This window comes from Scyliorhinus torazame, chromosome 14 (assembly GCF_047496885.1).
Source record: "Scyliorhinus torazame isolate Kashiwa2021f chromosome 14, sScyTor2.1, whole genome shotgun sequence".
Lineage (NCBI taxonomy): Eukaryota > Metazoa > Chordata > Chondrichthyes > Carcharhiniformes > Scyliorhinidae > Scyliorhinus > Scyliorhinus torazame.
The window spans coordinates 25,680,282-25,701,160 of record NC_092720.1 but is presented as its reverse complement, the minus strand read 5'-3'; the positions used below and the strand labels follow the sequence as shown (position 1 = coordinate 25,701,160).

The following is a 20,879-nucleotide window of genomic DNA, read 5'->3' as shown; positions in this document are numbered from 1 at the left end:
TAGAATCCACAATCAAATGCTCAAGGATGGTCTAATGATTTTTTTTTTCAACCCTCTTGGGAAAAGTGGCTGACCTTTTACTTGTCTTCCCCTACAGTGGCAGCAGAGGCTGGGAGCTAGGCAGGAAACAACCAAGTCTAATCCCAAAACCTATTTGCATGATGTGGAGAATTGCAGTGGGGGAGGGGGGTGGGGGACAACACCCCATCAGACTTTATTAACCTTCCTTCTACGAATGGAACCTCTCACACAATTCTGCTTCATGTCCTTTCTCGCTCTGCAGAATTCATTTGAATTTGCCCAGTTTTACTCAAGTCTACTGCACACAGGTAGTCAAATAAGTCACTGTTTTTCATGATGCAGATTGGTTAGTGTATGGAGATCAAAGGTAGCATTGTCAAAACTCAGTCTGGACATGACAAGGCAGTCAATGCGGTTGGGAAGTAGCAAGGAGGGAGGCAAATAACCCAGAATCAGTGAACAAATTACTCAAATAACCCAATAGTTTATAACAGACTGTAATTCCTCTTCCATTTTGTAGGACTGGTCTTATATGATTTAACTTCTAGAATTTAGAGAGCAAATTTAACATTAAAAAAGTCTCTAGGTGGTCAACAAAAGGTATAAAATAGGAGAAAAAAAATGGATAACGAGATAATGGTAAGAAGTAAAAAAAAATCCAAGATTTAGGGAAGAACATCACAGACTGAGCTCCAGACAGCTGGTGGCACAGTCACCAATTGAGGGGTGAGAAGAGGGTGCATGATGCACCAGAGACAAATGAGGACACTAGGGCCATAGTGAGATAACACCACAAAGGGATTTAATCATGAGAATGAAAATATAAAATGGGAGGCATGGGATTGGGAAGGGGAACCAAGAGCCAACACAGGTCACCAAAAAGAGGGTTGGGTCAGCAAAACTCATGGTAGGAAGAGTTTCGGGTGAATGAGAGGCATAGCGAGGAGCTGGCCAGGATAGCTATGAAGCAGTCAAAACTGGAGGTGACAAAGGCATGAATGAGCGCCTCGGTGACAATGTATCAGGAATTCTTATGTCAGAGGATATATGAGAAAAATACAGAGTACAGAGATTGCACTGTGTCTGGTTCAGCCTCAGTCTGTGACCGTGGAGAGGGGTGAGAAGGCAGTGAAGATATTCCACATTTTAACTGGAGGAAATTGCAGCTCATCCAGAACTGAATATTGGACAAGTGGTCAGATAACAATGGTAATGCAGGGCACAAGATTAGAAATTGGTGTCCCCAGTGTAGTTGTGGAAAGCGGGCCCGGGGTTGCAGATTGTGTTGCCAAGGGTCAGCCTGCAGCCACCGATTCATGTGGGACTCCAGAGGTAACAAAGATGGGTGGAAAGAGAAACCATTGCTAGAGATTCATTTATGATTGGGCATATGAGCGAAACTCTTTTTTTTTTTGTTCATTCATGGGATGTGGCTAGTTCAGCGTTTATTGTCAATCCCCAATTGCCTTTGAGAAGGTGGCGGTGAGCTGCCTTCTTGAACAGCTGCAGTCCAGGTGGTGTAGGTACATCCACAGTACTGTCACGGATTTTGATCCAGTGGAAACAAAGTAAGGATATCTCCACTGAGCTGGATGGATAATGAAAGAGCTGAATGAATGTTGTGTGCTCAACGATATCAAAGGTTGCAGAGGTCAAAGAAGGCTAATGCAGCATCCACAAGGGGCATAACATTTATCCTTGGTTCGGGTTGTTTCAGTGCTGTGACAAGGTCAGAAACCTGATTTGATAAGAGTTTATCCACCTTCACATGCAGCTGTTGCGTAAAAGGTGTTACATGCTAATCCATAGCTTTTTATTAAAACTCTTTATTTTGAAGCAGGTCACATTCTCTGCTTAGTGTTTATTTTAATGCCATTCACGGGCAGAAAAATATTGTCAATTTGAAAACAGCTCTTACAAACTAATCGAAGAAAGCAGGAATTAAACTTTAAAGCCAAGATCTTTCCAGATGAAGGTGGCATATTTCAATGGAGTTTAGTCACATGAGCTAAGCTGATTGACCCAAAGTAAGCATAAATCGCCAAGACTAAAAATAGGGATATACATCTCTCCAATTCCACGTGGCAAATTCCCATCTTCAATCAATTTCATGTTGGGCAGGGGAAGACATTCAAAACAGATTCCAAATGTCAGACAGACACTTTCTCCAGGTTTTCACCCTCCCACTTCCAAGCAACTGATTATAGAGCAGCAACAGCGCTCGGTGGGGAATGATACGTGGACATTTGAAGTGGGAAAGTAATTCATTTAAACATAAAATCTGCTAGCTTTCATTTCATTTGGTGAAATCTCCCCTGTTCTTCCAAAATAAAAATACCAGAAATGTGTTTCCTCTTCTGGGGAAGCTGGTTATTGTGCTAGGAGGTTCACAAAGTCGACAACCACAGACCATGTGGGCACACATCTTGGTTCAACCTCTAAACCACTGCACAGTTACAACTGACAGCTGCCGATAGCCAACTGTGTACAATACTCCATATGCGAAGAACACTCAAAAATCACACCTAGAAAAAGAGGAAATATGGTCACAACCTGATGCAGATTAACAGGTTTGGCTGAATTGGAAGGATATTTTTCCTCAGAAGCAGAAGGTTAAGACTCCAGGATCTGAGTATTTAAATACACTATTGAATAGTGCAGGTTATCAAAAGTTTCAATCATCGAGGTAATACAGTAAACCAAAGCCTCAAAGGGTTTTCTCGAGTGCCCTGACAACATTGCAACCAATACCCTCAAATAGCACTGACTGGTTATTCATCTTTTGTCATTTGTAGGATCTTGCGGTTGCCAAATAGTATTTGCTCACATTACAAGAGTAACAATCCAACAAAAACACATTCTACCTGAAACTTTCTCAAAATCAGGAGAAGGTAGCACACAAATACAAATTATTCAGTTTTGTCTTGCCTGCCTTGCCGCCTGCGCAAAAATACAGAAGACACTTATCAGTACACCCCTACTCTCAGCACTCTAATACAGAAAGATCCCAAAAGCATTGGGCAAAAGCAATTTCTAAACACAAGCAATGCAAAACAGAATGAAGATGTTAAAAAAACAATTGAACACACTGATCTCTAACCACAAACATGCTGTTAGTCAACATTAACACTGATATTAAGGAGTAAACTGGTTGACTAATTCCACTAGGAGAAAAACAAATTACGCGGATGCTAGAATATGAAACAAAAACAGAAAATGCTGGACAATCGCAGGAGGTCTGACAGCATCTGTGGAGAGAGAGCGGAGCTAATGTTGCAAGTCTGGGTGATTCTTCGTCAAAGAGTCATCCAGACTCAAAACGTTAGCTCTGTTCTCTCTCCGCAGATGTTGTCAGACCTGCTACGATTGTCCAACATTTGTTTTTGTATTTGTTGCAACTAATTCAACTATTGCACAAATAATTCACAACACGATGTCTTCATAGGCGGAGTGGGGAATTCATAAGGCATTATTTAAAAATCTGCCCAATTTTGGTTTCTATTGATTATTTGGACAGTCTCAGCCCCTGACCCTGATTTCAATTGATTATTTGGACAGTCTGAACACCTGGGCCCGGTGTCTATTGATTATTTGGACAGACTGAACACCTGAGCCCGGTGTCTATTGATTATTTGGACAGTGTGAGCCCCTGAGCCCGTGTCTGTTGATTATTTGGACAGTCTGAGCCCCTGAGCCCGGTGTCTATTGATTATTTGGACAGTGTGAGCTCCTGAGCCTGGTGTCTATTGATTATTTGGACAGTCTGAGCCCCTGACCCGGTGTCTATTGATTATTTGGACAGTCCCAGCCCCTGAGCCTGGTGTCTATTGATTATTTGGACAGTCTCAGCCCCTGAGCCCGGTGTCTATTGATTATTTGGACAGTCTGAGCCCCTGACCCGGTGTCTATTGATTATTTGGACAGTCCCAGCCCCTGACCCCAGTGTCTATTGATTATTTGGACAATCCCAGTCCCCGAGCCCGGTGACTATGATTATTTGGACAGTCTCAGTCCCTGAGCCCGGTGTCTATTGATTATTTGGACAGTCTGAGCCTCTGACTCGGTGTCAATTGATTATTTGGACAATCTGAGCCCCTGAGCCCGGTGTCTATTGATTATTTGGACAATCTGAGCCCCTGAGCCCGGTGTCTACTGATTATTTGGACAGTCTGAGCCCCGGAGCCCGGTGTCTATTGATTATTTGGACAGTCTGAGCCCCTGAGCCCGGTATCTATTGATTATATGGACAGTGTCAGTCCCTGAGCCCGGTGTCTATTGATTATTTGGACAGTCCCAGTCCCTGAGCCCGGTGTCTATTGATTATTTGGACAGTCTCAGTCCCTGAGCCCGGTGTCTATTGATTATTTGGACAGTCTCAGTCCCTGAGCCCGGTGTCTATTGATTATTTGGACAGTCTCAGTCCCTGAGCCCGGTGTCTATTGATTATTTGGACAGTCTCAGTCCCTGAGCCCGGCGTCTGTTGAATATTTGGACAGTCTCAGCCCATGAGCCCGGTGTCTATTGATTATTTGGACAGTCTCAGTCCCTGAGCACGGTGTCGATTGATTATTTTGGACAGTCTGAACACCTGAGCCCGGTGTCTATTGATTATTTGGACAGTCTCAGCCCCTGAGTCCGGTGTCTATTGATTATTTGGACAGTCTCAGTCCCTGAACCCGGTGTCTATTGATTATTTGGACAATCTCAGTCCCTGAGCCCGGGGTCTATTGATTATTTGGACAATCACAGTCCCTGAGCCCGGTATCTATTGATTTTTTGGACAGTCTCAGTCCCTGAACCCGGTGTCTATTGATTACTTGGACAGTCTCAGTCCCTGAGCCCGGTGTCTGTTGATAATTTGGACAATCTCAGTCCCTGAGCCCGGTGTCTATTGATTATTTGGACAGTCTCAGTCCCTGAGCCCGGTGTGTATTGATTATTTTGGACAGTCTGAACACCTGAGCCCGGTGTCTATTGATTATTTGGACAGACTGAACACCTGAGCCCGGTGTCTATTGATTATTTGGACAGTGTGAGCCCCTGAGCCCGTGTCTGTTGATTATTTGGACAGTGTGAGCCCCTGAGCCCGGTGTCTATTGATTATTTGGACAGTGTGAGCTCCTGAGCCTGGTGTCTATTGATTATTTGGACAGTCTGAGCCCCTGACCCGGTGTCTATTGATTATTTGGACAGTGTGAGCTCCTGAGCCTGGTGTCTATTGATTATTTGGACAGTCTGAGCCCCTGACCCGGTGTCTATTGATTATTTGGACAGTCCCAGCCCCTGAGCCTGGTGTCTATTGATTATTTGGACAGTCTCAGCCCCTGAGCCCGGTGTCTATTGATTATTTGGACAATCCCAGTCCCCGAGCCCGGTGACTATGATTATTTGGACAGTCTCAGTCCCTGAGCCCGGTGTCTATTGATTATTTGGACAGTCTGAGCCTCTGACTCGGTGTCAATTGATTATTTGGACAATCTGAGCCCCTGAGCCCGGTGTCTATTGATTATTTGGACAATCTGAGCCCCGGAGCCCGGTGTCTATTGATTATTTGGACAGTCTGAGCCCCGGAGCCCGGTGTCTATTGATTATTTCGACAGTCTGAGCCCCTGAGCCCGGTATCTATTGATTATATGGACAGTGTCAGTCCCTGAGCCCGGTGTCTATTGATTATTTGGACAGTCCCAGTCCCTGAGCCCGGTGTCTATTGATTATTTGGACAGTCTCAGTCCCTGAGCCCGGTGTCTATTGATTATTTGGACAGTCTCAGTCCCTGAGCCCGGTGTCTATTGATTAGTTGGACAGTCTCAGTCCCTGAGCCCGGTGTCTATTGATTATTTGGACAGTCTCAGTCCCTGAGCCCGGCGTCTGTTGAATATTTGGACAGTCTCAGCCCATGAGCCCGGTGTCTATTGATTATTTGGACAGTCTCAGTCCCTGAGCCCGGTGTCTGTTGATTATTTGGACAGTCTCAGCACCTGAGCCCGGTGTCTGTTGAATATTTGGACAGTCTCAGTCCCTGAGCACGATGTCGATTGATTATTTTGGACAGTCTGAACACCTGAGCCCGGTGTCTATTGATTATTTGGACAGTCTCAGCCCCTGAGTCCGGTGTCTATTGATTATTTGGACAGTCTCAGCCCCTGACCCCGGTGTCTGTTGATTATTTGGACAGTCTCAATCCATGAGCCCGGTGTCTATTGATTATTTGGACAGTCTCAGCCCCTGAACCCGGTGTCTGTTGATTATTTTGGACAGTCTCAGCCTCTGAGCCCCATGTCTATTGATTATTTGGACAATCTCAGTCCCTGAGCCTGGTGTATGTTAATTATTTGGACAGTCTCAGTCCCTGAGCCCGGCGTCTGTTGAATATTTGAACAGTCTCAGCCCATGAGCCCGGTGTCTATTGATTATTTGGACAGTCTCAGTCCCTGAGCACGGTGTTGATTGATTATTTTGGACAGTCTGAACACCTGAGCCCGGTGTGTATTGATTATTTGGACAGTCTCAGCCCGAGAGTCCGGTGTCTATTGATTATTTGGACAGTCTCAGTCCCTGAACCCGGTGTCTATTGATTATTTGGACAATCTCAGTCCCTGAGCCCGGTGTCTATTGATTATTTGGATAATCTCAGGCCCTGAGCCCGGTGTCTGTTGATTATTTGGACAATCACAGTCCCTGAGCCCGGTATCTATTGATTTTTTGGACAGTCTCAGTCCCTGAACCCGGTGTCTATTGATTACTTGGACAGTCTCAGTCCCTGAGCCCGGTGTCTGTTGATTATTTGGACAATCTCAGTCCCTGAGCCCGGTGTCTATTGATTATTTGGACAGTCTCAGTCCCTGAGCCCGGTGTCTATTGATTATTTTGGACAGTCTGAACACCTGAGCCCGGTGTCTATTGATTATTTGGACAGACTGAACACCTGAGCCCGGTGTCTATTGATTATTTGGACAGTGTGAGCCCCTGAGCCCGTGTCTGTTGATTATTTGGACAGTCTGAGCCCCTGAGCCCGGTGTCTATTGATTATTTGGACAGTGTGAGCTCCTGAGCCTGGTGTCTATTGATTATTTGGACAGTCTGAGCCCCTGACCCGGTGTCTATTGATTATTTGGACAGTGTGAGCTCCTGAGCCTGGTGTCTATTGATTATTTGGACAGTCTGAGCCCCTGACCCGGTGTCTATTGATTATTTGGACAGTCCCAGCCCCTGAGCCTGGTGTCTATTGATTATTTGGACAGTCTCAGCCCCTGAGCCCGGTGTCTATTGATTATTTGGACAGTCTGAGCCCCTGACCCGGTGTCTATTGATTATTTGGACAGTCCCAGCCCCTGACCCCGGTGTCTATTGATTATTTGGACAATCCCAGTCCCCGAGCCCGGTGACTATGATTATTTGGACAGTCTCAGTCCCCGAGCCCGGTGTCTATTGATTATTTGGACAGTCTGAGCCTCTGACTCGGTGTCAATTGATTATTTGGACAATCTGAGCCCCTGAGCCCGGTGTCTATTGATTATTTGGACAGTCTGAGCCCCGGAGCCCGGTGTCTATTGATTATTTCGACAGTCTGAGCCCCTGAGCCCGGTATCTATTGATTATATGGACAGTGTCAGTCCCTGAGCCCGGTGTCTATTGATTATTTGGACAGTCCCAGTCCCTGAGCCCGGTGTCTATTGATTATTTGGACAGTCTCAGTCCCTGAGCCCGGTGTCTTTGATTATTTGGACAGTCTCAGTCCCTGAGCCCGGTGTCTATTGATTATTTGGACAGTCTCAGTCCCTGAGCCCGGCGTCTGTTGAATATTTGGACAGTCTCAGCCCATGAGCCCGGTGTCTATTGATTATTTGGACAGTCTCAGTCCCTGAGCCCGGTGTCTGTTGATTATTTGGACAGTCTCAGCACCTGAGCCCGGTGTCTGTTGAATATTTGGACAGTCTCAGTCCCTGAGCACGGTGTCGATTGATTATTTTGGACAGTCTGAACACCTGAGCCCGGTGTCTATTGATTATTTGGACAGTCTCAGCCCCTCTGTCCGGTGTCTATTGATTATTTGGACAGTCTCAGCCCCTGACCCCGGTGTCTGTTGATTATTTGGACAGTCTCAATCCATGAGCCCGGTGTCTATTGATTATTTGGACAGTCTCAGCCCCTGAACCCGGTGTCTGTTGATTATTTTGGACAGTCTCAGCCTCTGAGCCCCATGTCTATTGATTATTTGGACAATCTCAGTCCCTGAGCCTGGTGTATGTTAATTATTTGGACAGTCTCAGTCCCTGAGCCCGGTGTCTATTGATTATTTGGACAGTCTCAGTCCCTGAGCCTGGTGTCTGTTAATTATTTGGACAGTCTCAGTCCCTGAGCCCGGTGTCTGTTAATTATTTGGACAATCTCAGTCCCTGAACCCGGTGTCTGTTGATTATTTTGGACAGTCTCAGCCCCTGAGCCCCGTGTCTATTGATTATTTGGACAATCTCAGTCCCTGAGCCCGGTGTCTGTTAATTATTTGGACAGTCTCTGTCCCTGAGCCCGGTGTCTATTGATTATTTGAACAGTCTCAGTCCCTGAGCCTGGTGTCTGTTAATTATTTGGACAGTCTCAGTCCCTGAGCCCGGTGTCTGTTAATTATTTGGACAATCTCAGTCCCTGAGCCCGGTGTCTGTTGATTATTTGGACAATCTCAGCCCCTGAACCCGGTGTCTGTTGATTATTTGGACAATCTCAGCACCTGAGCCTGGTGTCTGTTAATTATTTGGACAGTCTCAGCCCCTGAGCCCGGTGTCTATTGATTATTTGGACAATCTCAGCACCTGAGCCCGGTGTCTGTTGATTATTTGGACAATCTCAGCACCTGAGCCTGGTGTCTGTTAATTATTTGGACAGACTCCGTCCCTGAGCCCGGTGCCTGTTGATTATTTGGACAGTCTCAGCCCCTGAACCCGGTGTCTGTTGATTATTTGGACAATCTCAGCACCTGAGCCCGGTGTCTGTTAATTATTTGGACAGTCTCAGTCCCTGAGCCCGGTGTCTGTTGATTATTTGGACAGTCTCAGCCCCTGAGCCCGGTGTCTATTGATTATTTGGACAATCTCAGCACCTGAGCCCGGTGTCTGTTGATTATTTGGACAATCTCAGCACCTGAGCCCGGTGTCTGTTAATTATTTGGACAGTCTCAGCACCTGAGCCCGGTGTCTATTGATTATTTGGACAGTCTCAGTCCCTGAGCCAGGTGTCTATTGATTATTTGGACAATCTCAGCACCTGAGCCCGGTGTCTGTTGATTATTTGAACAATCTCAGCACCTGAGCCCGGTGTTTGTTGATTATTTGGACAATCTCAGCACCTGAACCCGGTGTCTGTTGATTATTTGGACAATCTCAGCCCCTGAGCCCGGTGTCTGTTGATTATTTGGACAATCTCAGCCCCTGAACCCGGTGTCTATTAATTATTTGGACAATCTCAGCCCCTGAGCCCGGTGTCTATTGATTATTTGGACAATCTCAGCACCTGAGCCCGGTGTCTATTGATTATTTGGACAATCTCAGTCCCTGAGCCCGGTGTCTGTTAATTATTTGGACAGTCTCTGTCCCTGAGCCCGGTGTCTATTGATTATTTGAACAGTCTCAGTCCCTGAGCCTGGTGTCTGTTAATTATTTGGACAGTCTCAGTCCCTGAGCCCGGTGTCTGTTAATTATTTGGACAATCTCAGTCCCTGAGCCCGGTGTCTGTTGATTATTTGGACAATCTCAGCCCCTGAACCCGGTGTCTGTTGATTATTTGGACAATCTCAGCACCTGAGCCTGGTGTCTGTTAATTATTTGGACAGTCTCAGCCCCTGAGCCCGGTGTCTATTGATTATTTGGACAATCTCAGCACCTGAGCCCGGTGTCTGTTGATTATTTGGACAATCTCAGCACCTGAGCCTGGTGTCTGTTAATTATTTGGACAGACTCCGTCCCTTAGCCCGGTGCCTGTTGATTATTTGGACAGTCTCAGCCCCTGAACCCGGTGTCTGTTGATTATTTGGACAATCTCAGCACCTGAGCCCGGTGTCTGTTAATTATTTGGACAGTCTCAGTCCCTGAGCCCGGTGTCTGTTGATTATTTGGACAGTCTCAGCCCCTGAGCCCGGTGTCTATTGATTATTTGGACAATCTCAGCACCTGAGCCCGGTGTCTGTTGATTATTTGGACAATCTCAGCACCTGAGCCCGGTGTCTGTTAATTATTTGGACAGTCTCAGCACCTGAGCCCGGTGTCTATTGATTATTTGGACAGTCTCAGTCCCTGAGCCCGGTGTCTATTGATTATTTGGACAGTCTCAGTCCCTGAGCCAGGTGTCTATTGATTATTTGGACAATCTCAGCACCTGAGCCCGGTGTCTGTTGATTATTTGAACAATCTCAGCACCTGAGCCCGGTGTTTGTTGATTATTTGGACAATCTCAGCACCTGAACCCGGTGTCTGTTGATTATTTGGACAATCTCAGCCCCTGAGCCCGGTGTCTGTTGATTATTTGGACAATCTCAGCCCCTGAACCCGGTGTCTATTAATTATTTGGACAATCTCAGCCCCTGAGCCCGGTGTCTATTGATTATTTGGACAATCTCAGCACCTGAGCCCGGTGTCTATTGATTATTTGGATAATCTCAGCACCTGAGCCCGGTGTCTATTGATTATTTGGACAATCTCAGCCCCTGAGCCCGGTGTCTGTTGATTATTTGGACAATCTCAGCCCCTGAGCCCGGTGTCTGTTGATTATTTGGACAATCTCAGCCCCTGAACCCGGTGTCTGTTGATTATTTGGACAATCTCAGCCCCTGAGCCCGGTGTCTATTGATTATTTGGACAATCTCAGCACCTGAGCCCGGTGTCTATTGATTATTTGGATAATCTCAGCACCTGAGCCCGGTGTCTATTGATTATTTGGACAATCTCAGCCCCTGAGCCCGGTGTCTGTTGATTATTTGGACAATCTCAGCCCCTGAGCCCGGTGTCTGTTGATTATTTGGACAATCTCAGCCCCTGAGCCCGGTGTCTGTTGATTATTTGGACAGTCTCAGCACCTGAGCCCGGTGTCTGTTGATTATTTGGACAATCTCAGCACCTGAGCCCGGTGTCTGTTGATTATTTGGACAATCTCAGCCCCTGAGCCCGGTGTCTGTTGATTATTTGGACAGTCTCAGCACCTGAGCCCGGTGTCTGTTGATTATTTGGACAATCTCAGCACCTGAGCCCGGTGTCTGTTGATTATTTGGACAATCTCAGCACCTGAGCCCGGTGTCTGTTGATTATTTGGACAATCTCAGCACCTGAGCCCGGTGTCTGTTGATTATTTGGACAGTCTCAGCACCTGAGCCCGGTGTCTATTAATTATTTGGATAATCTCAGCCCCTGAGCCCGGTGTCTGTTGATTATTTGGACAGTCGCAGCCCCTGAGCCCGGTGTCTGTTGATTATTTGGACAGTCGCAGCCCCTGAGCCCGGTGTCTATTGATTATTTGGACAGTCACAGTCCCTGAGCCCGGTGTCTGTTGATTATTTGGACAGTCGCAGCCCCTGAGCCCGGTGTCTGTTGATTATTTGGACAATCTCAGCACCTCACCTTAGTCTCTGCTGCCGCCGCCGCCGGAGCCCGAGGAGACTGAAAGCCGTGAGCCGCCGGAACCGGAAATATATACTCACCCTCCCTCCGCCGGGAGAAAATAGTCCCTTCCAGCCTCACTCAACATCTCCGGGCGCGTGATCGCATTTTAAAATCAACTCTGACTTATTTCGGACGGAATAATGTTTTGAAGGCTCTCCGCCTTCGGATGACGCGGACGCCGTTCCTTATCAGCCTTCCCCAAAGGGTTATCGGAAGAGGCGGATGGAGAGACAGAGAGTCGCCGCTGGAGCGACGTGTTGTTTAGCCTGGTGGAGGGGAGGCGGGCGTGACCTCTCAACCCGCGGATGGGGGGCCGGGCTTCAGGGAGGGGGCCGGGCCGCTGCGAGGGGGCGGGGCCACGTGGAAGGGGACGCGGCGGCTGGAGCGGCCGCGGAGACAGGGTGAGGGGGCGGGGCCGCGGTGAGAGGGGGCGGGGACGCGGCGGCTGGAGCGGCCGCGGGGGCAAGGTGAGGGGGCGGGGCCGCAGTCGAAGGGGCGGGGCGAAAGCTGGGCGCGTGGCAAGTCGGAGGGGAGGGCTCGAGCAGGCAAGGGAGGAAGCCGCGGAAGGAAGTCGGCTGAGGGGCGGAGCTGCGGGAAGGGGGCGGGCCGGTGGCAGGTGTGGGGGTCGCGACCTCGGAATCTGGCCGGGGGAGGGCGGGGTGAGTGACGATATTTCCGGTCAAAGATGGCGCACTCCACGCCGTTGTTGGCAGGTTGGTCATTTGAGTCAGTGCGGGTTTATTCAGCGAAACCGCCCGGCCCCAGCTTCCTGCAGTTATCTATGTCCATGCACCGTTTGTATTTTGTGAATGTCGGAGAGGTCGGCGAAAATGAAATATGTGTTTTAATTGAATATTTTTACAGCGGTTCTTCAATGCAGCGTTGTGGTCCGGGAGGTTGCAGCCTTGCAGTGGGGTTGAATCTTGATTGCGAGGCCTAAGGACCGGCTCGGGATGTCTTCGTGAATACAGGCGGGTCACTCTGGGCAGGCGGAAGGGACATCGAGTAGCCATTCAAACGTATAACGTTCTTCCAGGGGTTTGACAGGGTTGATGCGGGAGAGATGGTGTCCCCCTGGCTGGAGAATCTGGACCAGGGGGACACCGTCCCAGACGAAGGGGCATTCTCTTCAATGCTGAGATGAGGAATCTCTTTCAGCCAGAGGAGCAGTGCACCTTTAGAATTCTCCACCCGCATAAGACTCCGGGTGGCTCGGGCATTGAGTATGTTCAAGAGAGATAAATAGATGTCTCGATATTTGGGATGTCCAGACAGTGTGGGGAAATGGCATGGAGGTTGAAGATCAGCCAGAATCTTAGTTGAATGGTGGGGCCGGCTCGAGGGTTTGTATCTCCTGCTCCCTATGTTCCTATGATTAACCTGGGACAGGATGGGTGACATCTCATTTAGAGGCCTGATGTCTGGGTGGAGATTTGCTTTTTAAGAGGCAGAGGTGAGAAATAAGCTGCCTAAAGTTTGCCGAGTTGAAAAGAAAGCGGGCAACTAGAAGGAAAATAAATGCTGGAAATACGCAATAGGTCAGACAACATCTGTGGAGGGAGGGAGATGAATAAAGTTTCAAGTTGCCAACCTTTAATCGGAAGGAGAATTTTGTATCTTGGGTTAATTTTTCCCCCTATTTGTTTTTGATGTGAGTGAATTGAAATATTTTAATTCTTTCAGATCACCTGACAGAATAGTAAAGAAGCATAGCCAGGTTCTAGTTTTTAAAAATAAAATAATAAAGGCTTTGGCTTCATGTTTGCAATAAATTTCTGATCTGGTCAATCCTTTATCGAATAAAATGTCAGTCGCAATTACATTTTATGAGTCCAGCAAAGGTGTGTGTTCAGAATACATTACACTTTGAAACTAAATAAACTGTATAGGGCGTACAGGGATGCAGTGTAACCCAGAAATAAAATCAGTGTTACTGATCTATATTTAGCACACAAATTACAATGACAGGTCTACACTGATTGTGATGAAAGGTTTTTGGGCCATCTGTCTGACACTGGAACTTGCCTCTTATCACCCTCTGTCCCACTATTTAATGCTGCTTAAAATCCATCTGTTTGCTTTGGATCATCTCTTGAAATTCCTCTAATACTTATCTGCTCTTCCCTTATGTGATTCCTTGGGTTGTTTATGCTATATAAGTGTGAGTCATTACCTTTGTTCAAATGGTTTAGTGTAGGTATCACAGTTCTGATACGTGAAAAAAAACGTTTCCTGACTCCCAAATTGATAGATCACAATGTTTGTGATTTAAAAAATCATATTTGGAGATTTCCCATAGTTTGCTGGTGGTCTGGTGGCCTGCTTTGATGAAGATCAGCAAAGGCTGAGCCTTTCCATGCTACATGTTTGTGATTTTTTGTAGTCTGTAATTATAGTTGCTGTCCCACTGCCAGTAATGTCTGTACTCCAGAGACACTGGGTGGGATCTCTTTAAACATCAGGGGACCAATTCACTGACAATTGGCAGCAAGTGGTTTGAAGATTCATGTTTACTAGTTATAACCAGGCTCCCAAAGGTCCTTCGATTCTCTCTCGCTTCCCAGTCCAGATCCTTCAGGATCAGCTGATAAACCACAATGTTATTTTTCAAGAATGGGTGTAAAAATCAGAGGAACAGGTAGTATTGAGGAAGCAGGGGGGCTGCAGAAGGACTTGGACAGGCTACGAGAGTGGGCAAAGAAGTGGCAGATGGAATAAATGTGGAAAAGTGTGAGGTTATGCACTTTGGAAGGAGAAATGGAGGCATAGGGGGCAGCACGGTAGCATTGTGGATAGCACAATTGCTTCACAGCTCCAGGGTCCCAGGTTCGATTCCGGCTTGGGTCACTGTATGTGCGGAGTCTGCACATCCTCCCCGTGTGTGCGTGGGTTTCCTCCGGGTGCTCCGGTTTCCTCCCAAAGATGTGCAGGTTAGGTGGATTGGCCATGATAAATTGCCCTTAGTGTCCAAAATTGCCCTTGGTGTTGGGTGGGGTTACTGGATTGTGGGGATAGGGTGGAGGTGTTGACCTTGGGTAGGGTGCTCTTTCCAAGAGCCGGTGCAGACTCGATGGGCCGAATGGCCTCCTTCTGCACTGTAAATTCTATATCATCTATGACTTGGGAGTCCATGTTCAAGATTCTCTTAAGGTTAACGTGCAGGTTCAGTCGGCAGCGAGGAAGACAAACGCAATGTTGGCATTCATGTCGAGAGGGCTAGAGTACAAGAGCAGGAATGTACTTCTGAGGCTGTATAAGGCTCTGGTCAGACCCCATTTGGAGTATTGTGAGCAGTTTTGGGCCCCTTATTTAAGGAAGGATGTGCTGGCCTTGGAAAGGGTCCAGAGCAGGTTCACAAGAATGATCGCTGGAATTAAGAGCTTGTTGTATGAGGAACGGTTGAGGACTCTGGGTCTGTACCCCGAGTTTAGAAGGAGGAGGGGAGATCTTGTTGAACTTACAGAATACTGCGAAGGAGTAACCTTTAAAACAGAAATAAGGAGGAATTTCTTCAGCCAGTGGGTGGTGAATCTGTGGAACGTTTTGCCGCAGCAGGCTGTGGAGGCCAAATCACTGAGTGTCTTTAAGACAGAGGTAGATAGGTTCTTGATTAATAAGGGGATCAGCGGTTATGGGGAGAAGGCAGGAGAATGGGGATGAGAAAAATATCAGCCATGATTGAATGGCGGAGCAGACTCGATGGGCCGAGTGGCCTAATTCTGCTCCTATGTCTTATGGTCTTAAACATTGAGAGTGGTGTGATTTACCTCCGAAGTAGTTTGTATGTGACTGTTACAGATGTAGTAAAGAGGAAGTGGCAGTTGTATTGTTTTCGAGATAACATTTTGTACACTGCTTTCTTTAAAGAAAACAGAATTTGTAGAAGTGGTATTTGTACACACCTTAAGTTTCAAACTTTTGCATGCAGTGACTTATTTTCACAATCCAAATAAATAAATATTTTACGTCGACTGTTGAGGCAAGTTGTCTGTAGATAGTTTACAGTCATGTATTCATTCTGGTGAAGGGTCTGCATAGATGCTAACTGCTTCTGAGGAGCATGTGAACCCACAGTTAAGCAGTAGCTGTGCTCAATGTGGGCATAGGTTTCAAGCCATTTGATCACCTCAAAGTTTTTTTGACCAACTATAATTCTTTTGCAGGAGAAAGCTGTATTTTGGGGGAAAAAACACATGTCCCCTGGTGTGTTCGAGACAAAAATAGGTTTCTCTGCAAAGATTACCTGTCCTAGATGCAACCTGATTGATATTGAGCAACTTTAGAGAGTTTTTTTTGTACTCTTGAGATAAGAGGCTCATAATAATGCTCCTAAAATTGATAAGTTTAATCTTTTTTTGTATGTTTCTGTTGACTTTTTTTATTCGTTGGAAGTGTGCAGCTGACCTCATTGATTTTTAAAATAAATTTAGAGTACCCAATTCATTTTTTCCAATTAAGAGGCAATTTAGCATGTTCAATCCACCTACTTTGCACATCTTTGGGTTGTGGGGGCGAAACCCACGCAAACACGGGGAGAATGTGCAAACTCCACACGGTCAGTGACCCAGAGCTGGGATTGAACCTGGGACCTCAGCACCGTGAGACTGCAGTGCCACCACTGCGCCACCGTCCTGCCCACTGACCTCATTGATAAACTGAGTGGTAGGAACTGTCGCTGTTAGTTAAATGACTCCCAGTGAATGACTTAATTTTTACTGAAACTAATCCAGGTTCTGTACACTTTTGCACTTTTTGTCTTTAAAGATTACCTACAGTGCAGAAGGAGGCTATTCGGCCCATCAAGTCTGAACCAAACCTTTGAAACGCCAATCCCCCACTCTATTCCTGCAACCCCACCTGAGGGGCAATTTAGCATAGCCAATTCACCTAACCTGCACTGGGAGGGGGAGCACCCGGAGGAAACCCACGCAGACACGGGGAGAATGTGCAAACTCCACACAGTCACCCGAGGTTGGAATCAAACCCGCCCCATGCACTATGAGGCAGCAGTGCTAACCACTGGCACCATGCCGCCCACCTCCTTTGAATTAGTTCTTCCAGTGAGGTACTAAAACATTTTTTTTTATGAAACTGCAAAAATAGACTTGACTAGTCCAAAGCTCTCCTGGCCAACCTCACATTTTCCACCCTCTGTGAATTCGAGCCTTTCCAAAACTCTGCTGCCCACACCCTAACTCGCACAAGCTCGCTCACCTGTATTAGCTTCCTTATAGGCAACACCTCAATTTTACAATTCTCATACTTGTTTTTGAATCCCTCCATGGTCTTGCCTCTCAAGGCACGCATCAAACCTACTTGTTTGAACAAGCATTTAGTCACTTACCCTGTTATCTGCTGGGTGTCAAATTTTGTTCAGCAATCATTTCCACAAGGCACCTTGGGGTATTCTCCTACATTATGGGTTCTAATATAAATACAAGTTGTGATTGGAAAGTTGCTCCGGTTTCACCACAATTCTTTAGTTTAACCAACAAGCTGTTTAAAACAATATCGTGGATGGTGGAAATGCAGTGGATATAATGTACGTCGAGTTTCAGAATGCCTTTGAGAGGTTGCCACACAGAGGACTTGCGGAGAAGATTAGGAGTGGTGAAGCAAAGTAGATTAAAAACTGTTTTGAAGGGAAGAAATGGGTTGCAGTGATGGTCAGTTTCTGAGAGTACGTAGAAATGAGTAACTGTTGTTTAAGATTGCACCGTGTAGTGTTTTCCCATCTGGCTGGTTTAGCTCAGTGGGCTAGATAGCTCGTTTGTGGTGCAGAACAAGGCCAGCAGCGTGGATTCGATTCCCGTACCAGCTTACCCGAACAGACGTTGGAATGTGGCGGCTCTGGGCCTTTCACAGTACTTGTGACAATAAAAGTTTATTATTATGTTATCATAAACTGTATTCCTATAGCGTGAGAGGCTTACCCTACATTCATCTCACGCTATCTTTTTCCTCAAATCTGTTCGTTTTCCGTTTCCAATTTCCTTCCCTTTTCTACATTCCACAGTGCACTAACCCATTATGAGGTGTCTTTCCATGGGGACATGACTGGCCCTCCAATAGTTATACACTAGACCTCTGGGGGCATTATAAGTCTTTAGATTGATTTCTGGAAAGAGTGGATTATCCGATGAGGAGAATGGGTAATATTCTGCAGACTTTAGAAGAATGAGAGGTGATCTCAATGAAATGTATGGCATTTTTAGAGGGCTGCTTTCCCTGACTAGAAGGCTAGAGTCACAGGATATATTTAAGATTGAGGTAAGGAGAAAATTCTTCATTCACAGGGTTGTGAATCTTTAGAATTCACGATCCCAGTCGGCTCTGGATGCTCAGTTGGTGACTATGTCAAGATTGGTAGATCCTTGGACATGAAGGGAATCTAGACACAGTTGGTGGCACAGTGGTTAGCACTGCTGGCTTGGAGCACTAGGCACCTGGGTTCAATTCCGGCCTTGGGTGACTGCCTGTGTGGAGTTTGCATGTTCTCCCTATTTCTCTGTGGGTTTCCTCCCACAGTCAAAGATGTGCAGATGAGGTGGATTGGCCATGTTTTTTTTTTAAAAGCTGGAAACCGGAGCAGCCGGAGAAAATCTACGCAGACACGGGGAAGACATGCAAACTCCACACAAACGGGATCGCCTAAGGCCGGAATCGAACTGATGTCCCTGGTGCTAACCACTGTGCCGGCGTGCCACCCAGAATGAAAAAGTGGACTTTGTCACTGGAAACCATCAATGAATTATCCATAACTGATGAGCTGAACATCTGCAGTGCTAGTTTATTCTGAAATGTTGGATTAGGCCAGGAGGAATCATGAAGGTGAGGCTAATGTTCAACTGGAGTCAAACACTGCATTGACAACACTTTTACTATAGTCACTGCAGCCCAGAAGGTATGAGGTGGTTTGAGATGCTACAAGAAAATATATATTTTTATTTTCTATTTCCTCTTTACAATAATATTCCTAAAAGCAGAATACAATTTGCAAATGCTTTTTTGTTTTTAACCATATTTCCATCAGGATTTAGAGAACATTAATTAGATTACATAGAACATACAGTGCAGAAGGAGGCCATTCGGCCCATTGAGTCTGCATCGACCCACTTAAGCCCTCACTTCCACCCTATCCCCGTAACCCAATAACCTCTCCTAACCTTTTTGGACACCAAGGGCAATTTATCATGGCCAATCCACCTAACCTGCATGTCTTTGGCCTGTGGGAGGAAACCGGAGCACCCGGAGGAAACCCACGCAAACACGGGGAGAACGTGCAGACAGTGATCCAGCGGGGAATGGAACCTGGGACCTTGGCACTCTGAAGCCACAGTGCTAACCACTTGTGCTACGCGCAGATTCTAGTGAATGTTATTGGTTTGCTATTTTTCCACGCCTGGCTGATTTCCAGGTTATTGGATTGTACACATGCCTCTGAACAAATGTTTCTCAGAATTCACTTAGTAAAGCACAAGTGGTGAAAAGTAGAGATTGCCGGGGGGGGAGGAAGGGGGTCGTTGACAAGGGTTGCTTAACTGCGTCGAATATTATGCTGTTTAGTTTCTGGTAGAGTACCATCTTTCAAAGACACAAATCCACATTTTCTTTTGAAACCAATGGATAAAGTGCCAGACGTTGTTTTAAAAACAAAACTATGAGCAGGAGTTGCAGTATTCTGAAGAGAAAAAGTTTGAAATGAATACGTTTCAGAACTGGAATGACTTAGTGCTGCCCTGAATCTCCCAATCAATGAACCTCATATTGATAAATGACACGATCCTTGTCCTGTTAATGATCTTCTGACCAAACATATGTTATCACTCGACTTGAGGCCATATTGATTGCCAGTTTTCACCCTTTGCAATAGTTAAGCCATCATTTTACGAATGGAGTGTGAAATACTTTTACAGTGGATCTTTCTGATTTTGTATTACAGTTCGAGGCTCTGAAGGAATATATATGCTCAATGGTCCTCCAACGTACACAGAACATACCTCTTTCACAAGGTATTTTGGATAGCTTTCTCATTACACTGGTGAATCGCTCATGGATTGTGGCACATCTCGATGAAAATTGTAGCAAGCAAATGGCTTCAGTGTCAGCTGTGGGGCAGCACTCTGAGTCAGCTGACTGTGGGTTGGAATCCGCACTCCCAATGGCTTGAGCACAAAAATCTAAGCTCAGAGAGGACTGCACTGTCAGCTGTCCCATCTTTAACCGAGGCCTCATCTGCCCTCTTAGGTCCCTTGGCACTGTTTTGGAGACAAGTAGGGGAGTTCTTCCCAGTGTCCTAGCCAATATTTATCCCCACTTAAACATCACAAAAATGGATCATCAGATGGGGATAATCACATTGCTGTTTTGTGGAAGCTTGCTGCCCGCAAATTGGCTGCCCCATTTCCTACATTACAGTAGATAGAACAGTGATAACAGAAAGAAGTCTTACAACACCAGGTTAAAGTCCAAAAGGTTTATTTGGAATCACTAGCTTTCAGAGCGTAGCTTCTTCTTCAGGTGTGATTCCAAATAAACCTTTTGGACTTTAACCTGATGTTGTAAGACTTCCTACTGTGTTCACCCCAATCCAACACAGACATCTCCACATCAGTGATAACAGAGACAACACTATCTAAAATTACAAGTCTCCCTGTCTAGTTTTTTGAAGTTAAAACTTTGCCCAGTGGTACAGACCGTTTGTGTGCTTTAGCATCAAATAACTGGATAGCGGGAATTTTTTTTTTTTTTTTTCCAATTAAAGGGCAATTTCACATGGCCAATCCACCTACCCTGAACATCTTTGGGTTGTGGGAGTGAGACCCACACAAACACGGGGAGAATGTGCAAACTCCACATGGACAGTGATCCAGGGCTGGGATCGAACCCGGGTCCTCAGCACTATGAGAAAGCAGTGCTAATCATGCTGCCCCAATATGAGGAATTATAACCGTGGTCCCAAGCCACAAATTCCTAATAATGTGGGGACAGGGATTGCGCGGAAGATTCAGAGGGTGGTTTGCTCTACATCTCTTTGACCTAGTTACAGTCAGATAAATGACACAAGTTCACTGGCGGAAAGCTAAATTGGCGGGGCACTTAAACGCAGCCGGACTCGAAGAGGAATGGGTGACCGACAGGAGGAGGTGCAGAAGGGTGATCAGCCAACATTGTGGCGACGACGAGTAAAATTGGCGAAACCAAAAGTATGAGAAG

General features: G+C 46.3%; 2 protein-coding genes across 7 annotated transcripts in view; one reads left to right on the top strand and one right to left on the bottom strand.

The window, feature by feature from the left end:
• The window catches only part of LOC140389592 (stress-associated endoplasmic reticulum protein 1), a 41,764-nt gene extending 29,834 nt beyond the window's left edge, over positions 1–11,930 (bottom strand). The window contains exon 1 of one of the 3 annotated variants that reach the window (XM_072473856.1): positions 11,702–11,930. Coding sequence is in view for 1 of the 3 variants with exons in the window: in XM_072473853.1 (XP_072329954.1) it covers positions 2,360–2,446 (87 nt within the window). In the remaining 2 variants the exon portion in view is untranslated. Of the gene's footprint in view, positions 1–2,359; positions 2,524–11,621 lie in introns of those variants that run through there. The other 2 variants (XM_072473854.1, XM_072473853.1) reach the window with 2 other exon arrangements.
• An 88-nt stretch (positions 11,931–12,018) lies between these two features.
• eif2a (eukaryotic translation initiation factor 2A) overlaps positions 12,019–20,879 on the top strand; it is a 64,656-nt gene continuing 55,795 nt past the window's right edge. Inside the window, exons 1-2 of one of the 4 annotated variants that reach the window (XM_072473852.1) lie at positions 12,019–12,064; positions 19,606–19,675. In XM_072473852.1, the coding sequence (XP_072329953.1) occupies positions 19,629–19,675 (47 nt within the window). In that variant the 5' untranslated portion in view covers positions 12,019–12,064; positions 19,606–19,628. The other 3 variants (XM_072473849.1, XM_072473851.1, XM_072473850.1) reach the window with 3 other exon arrangements.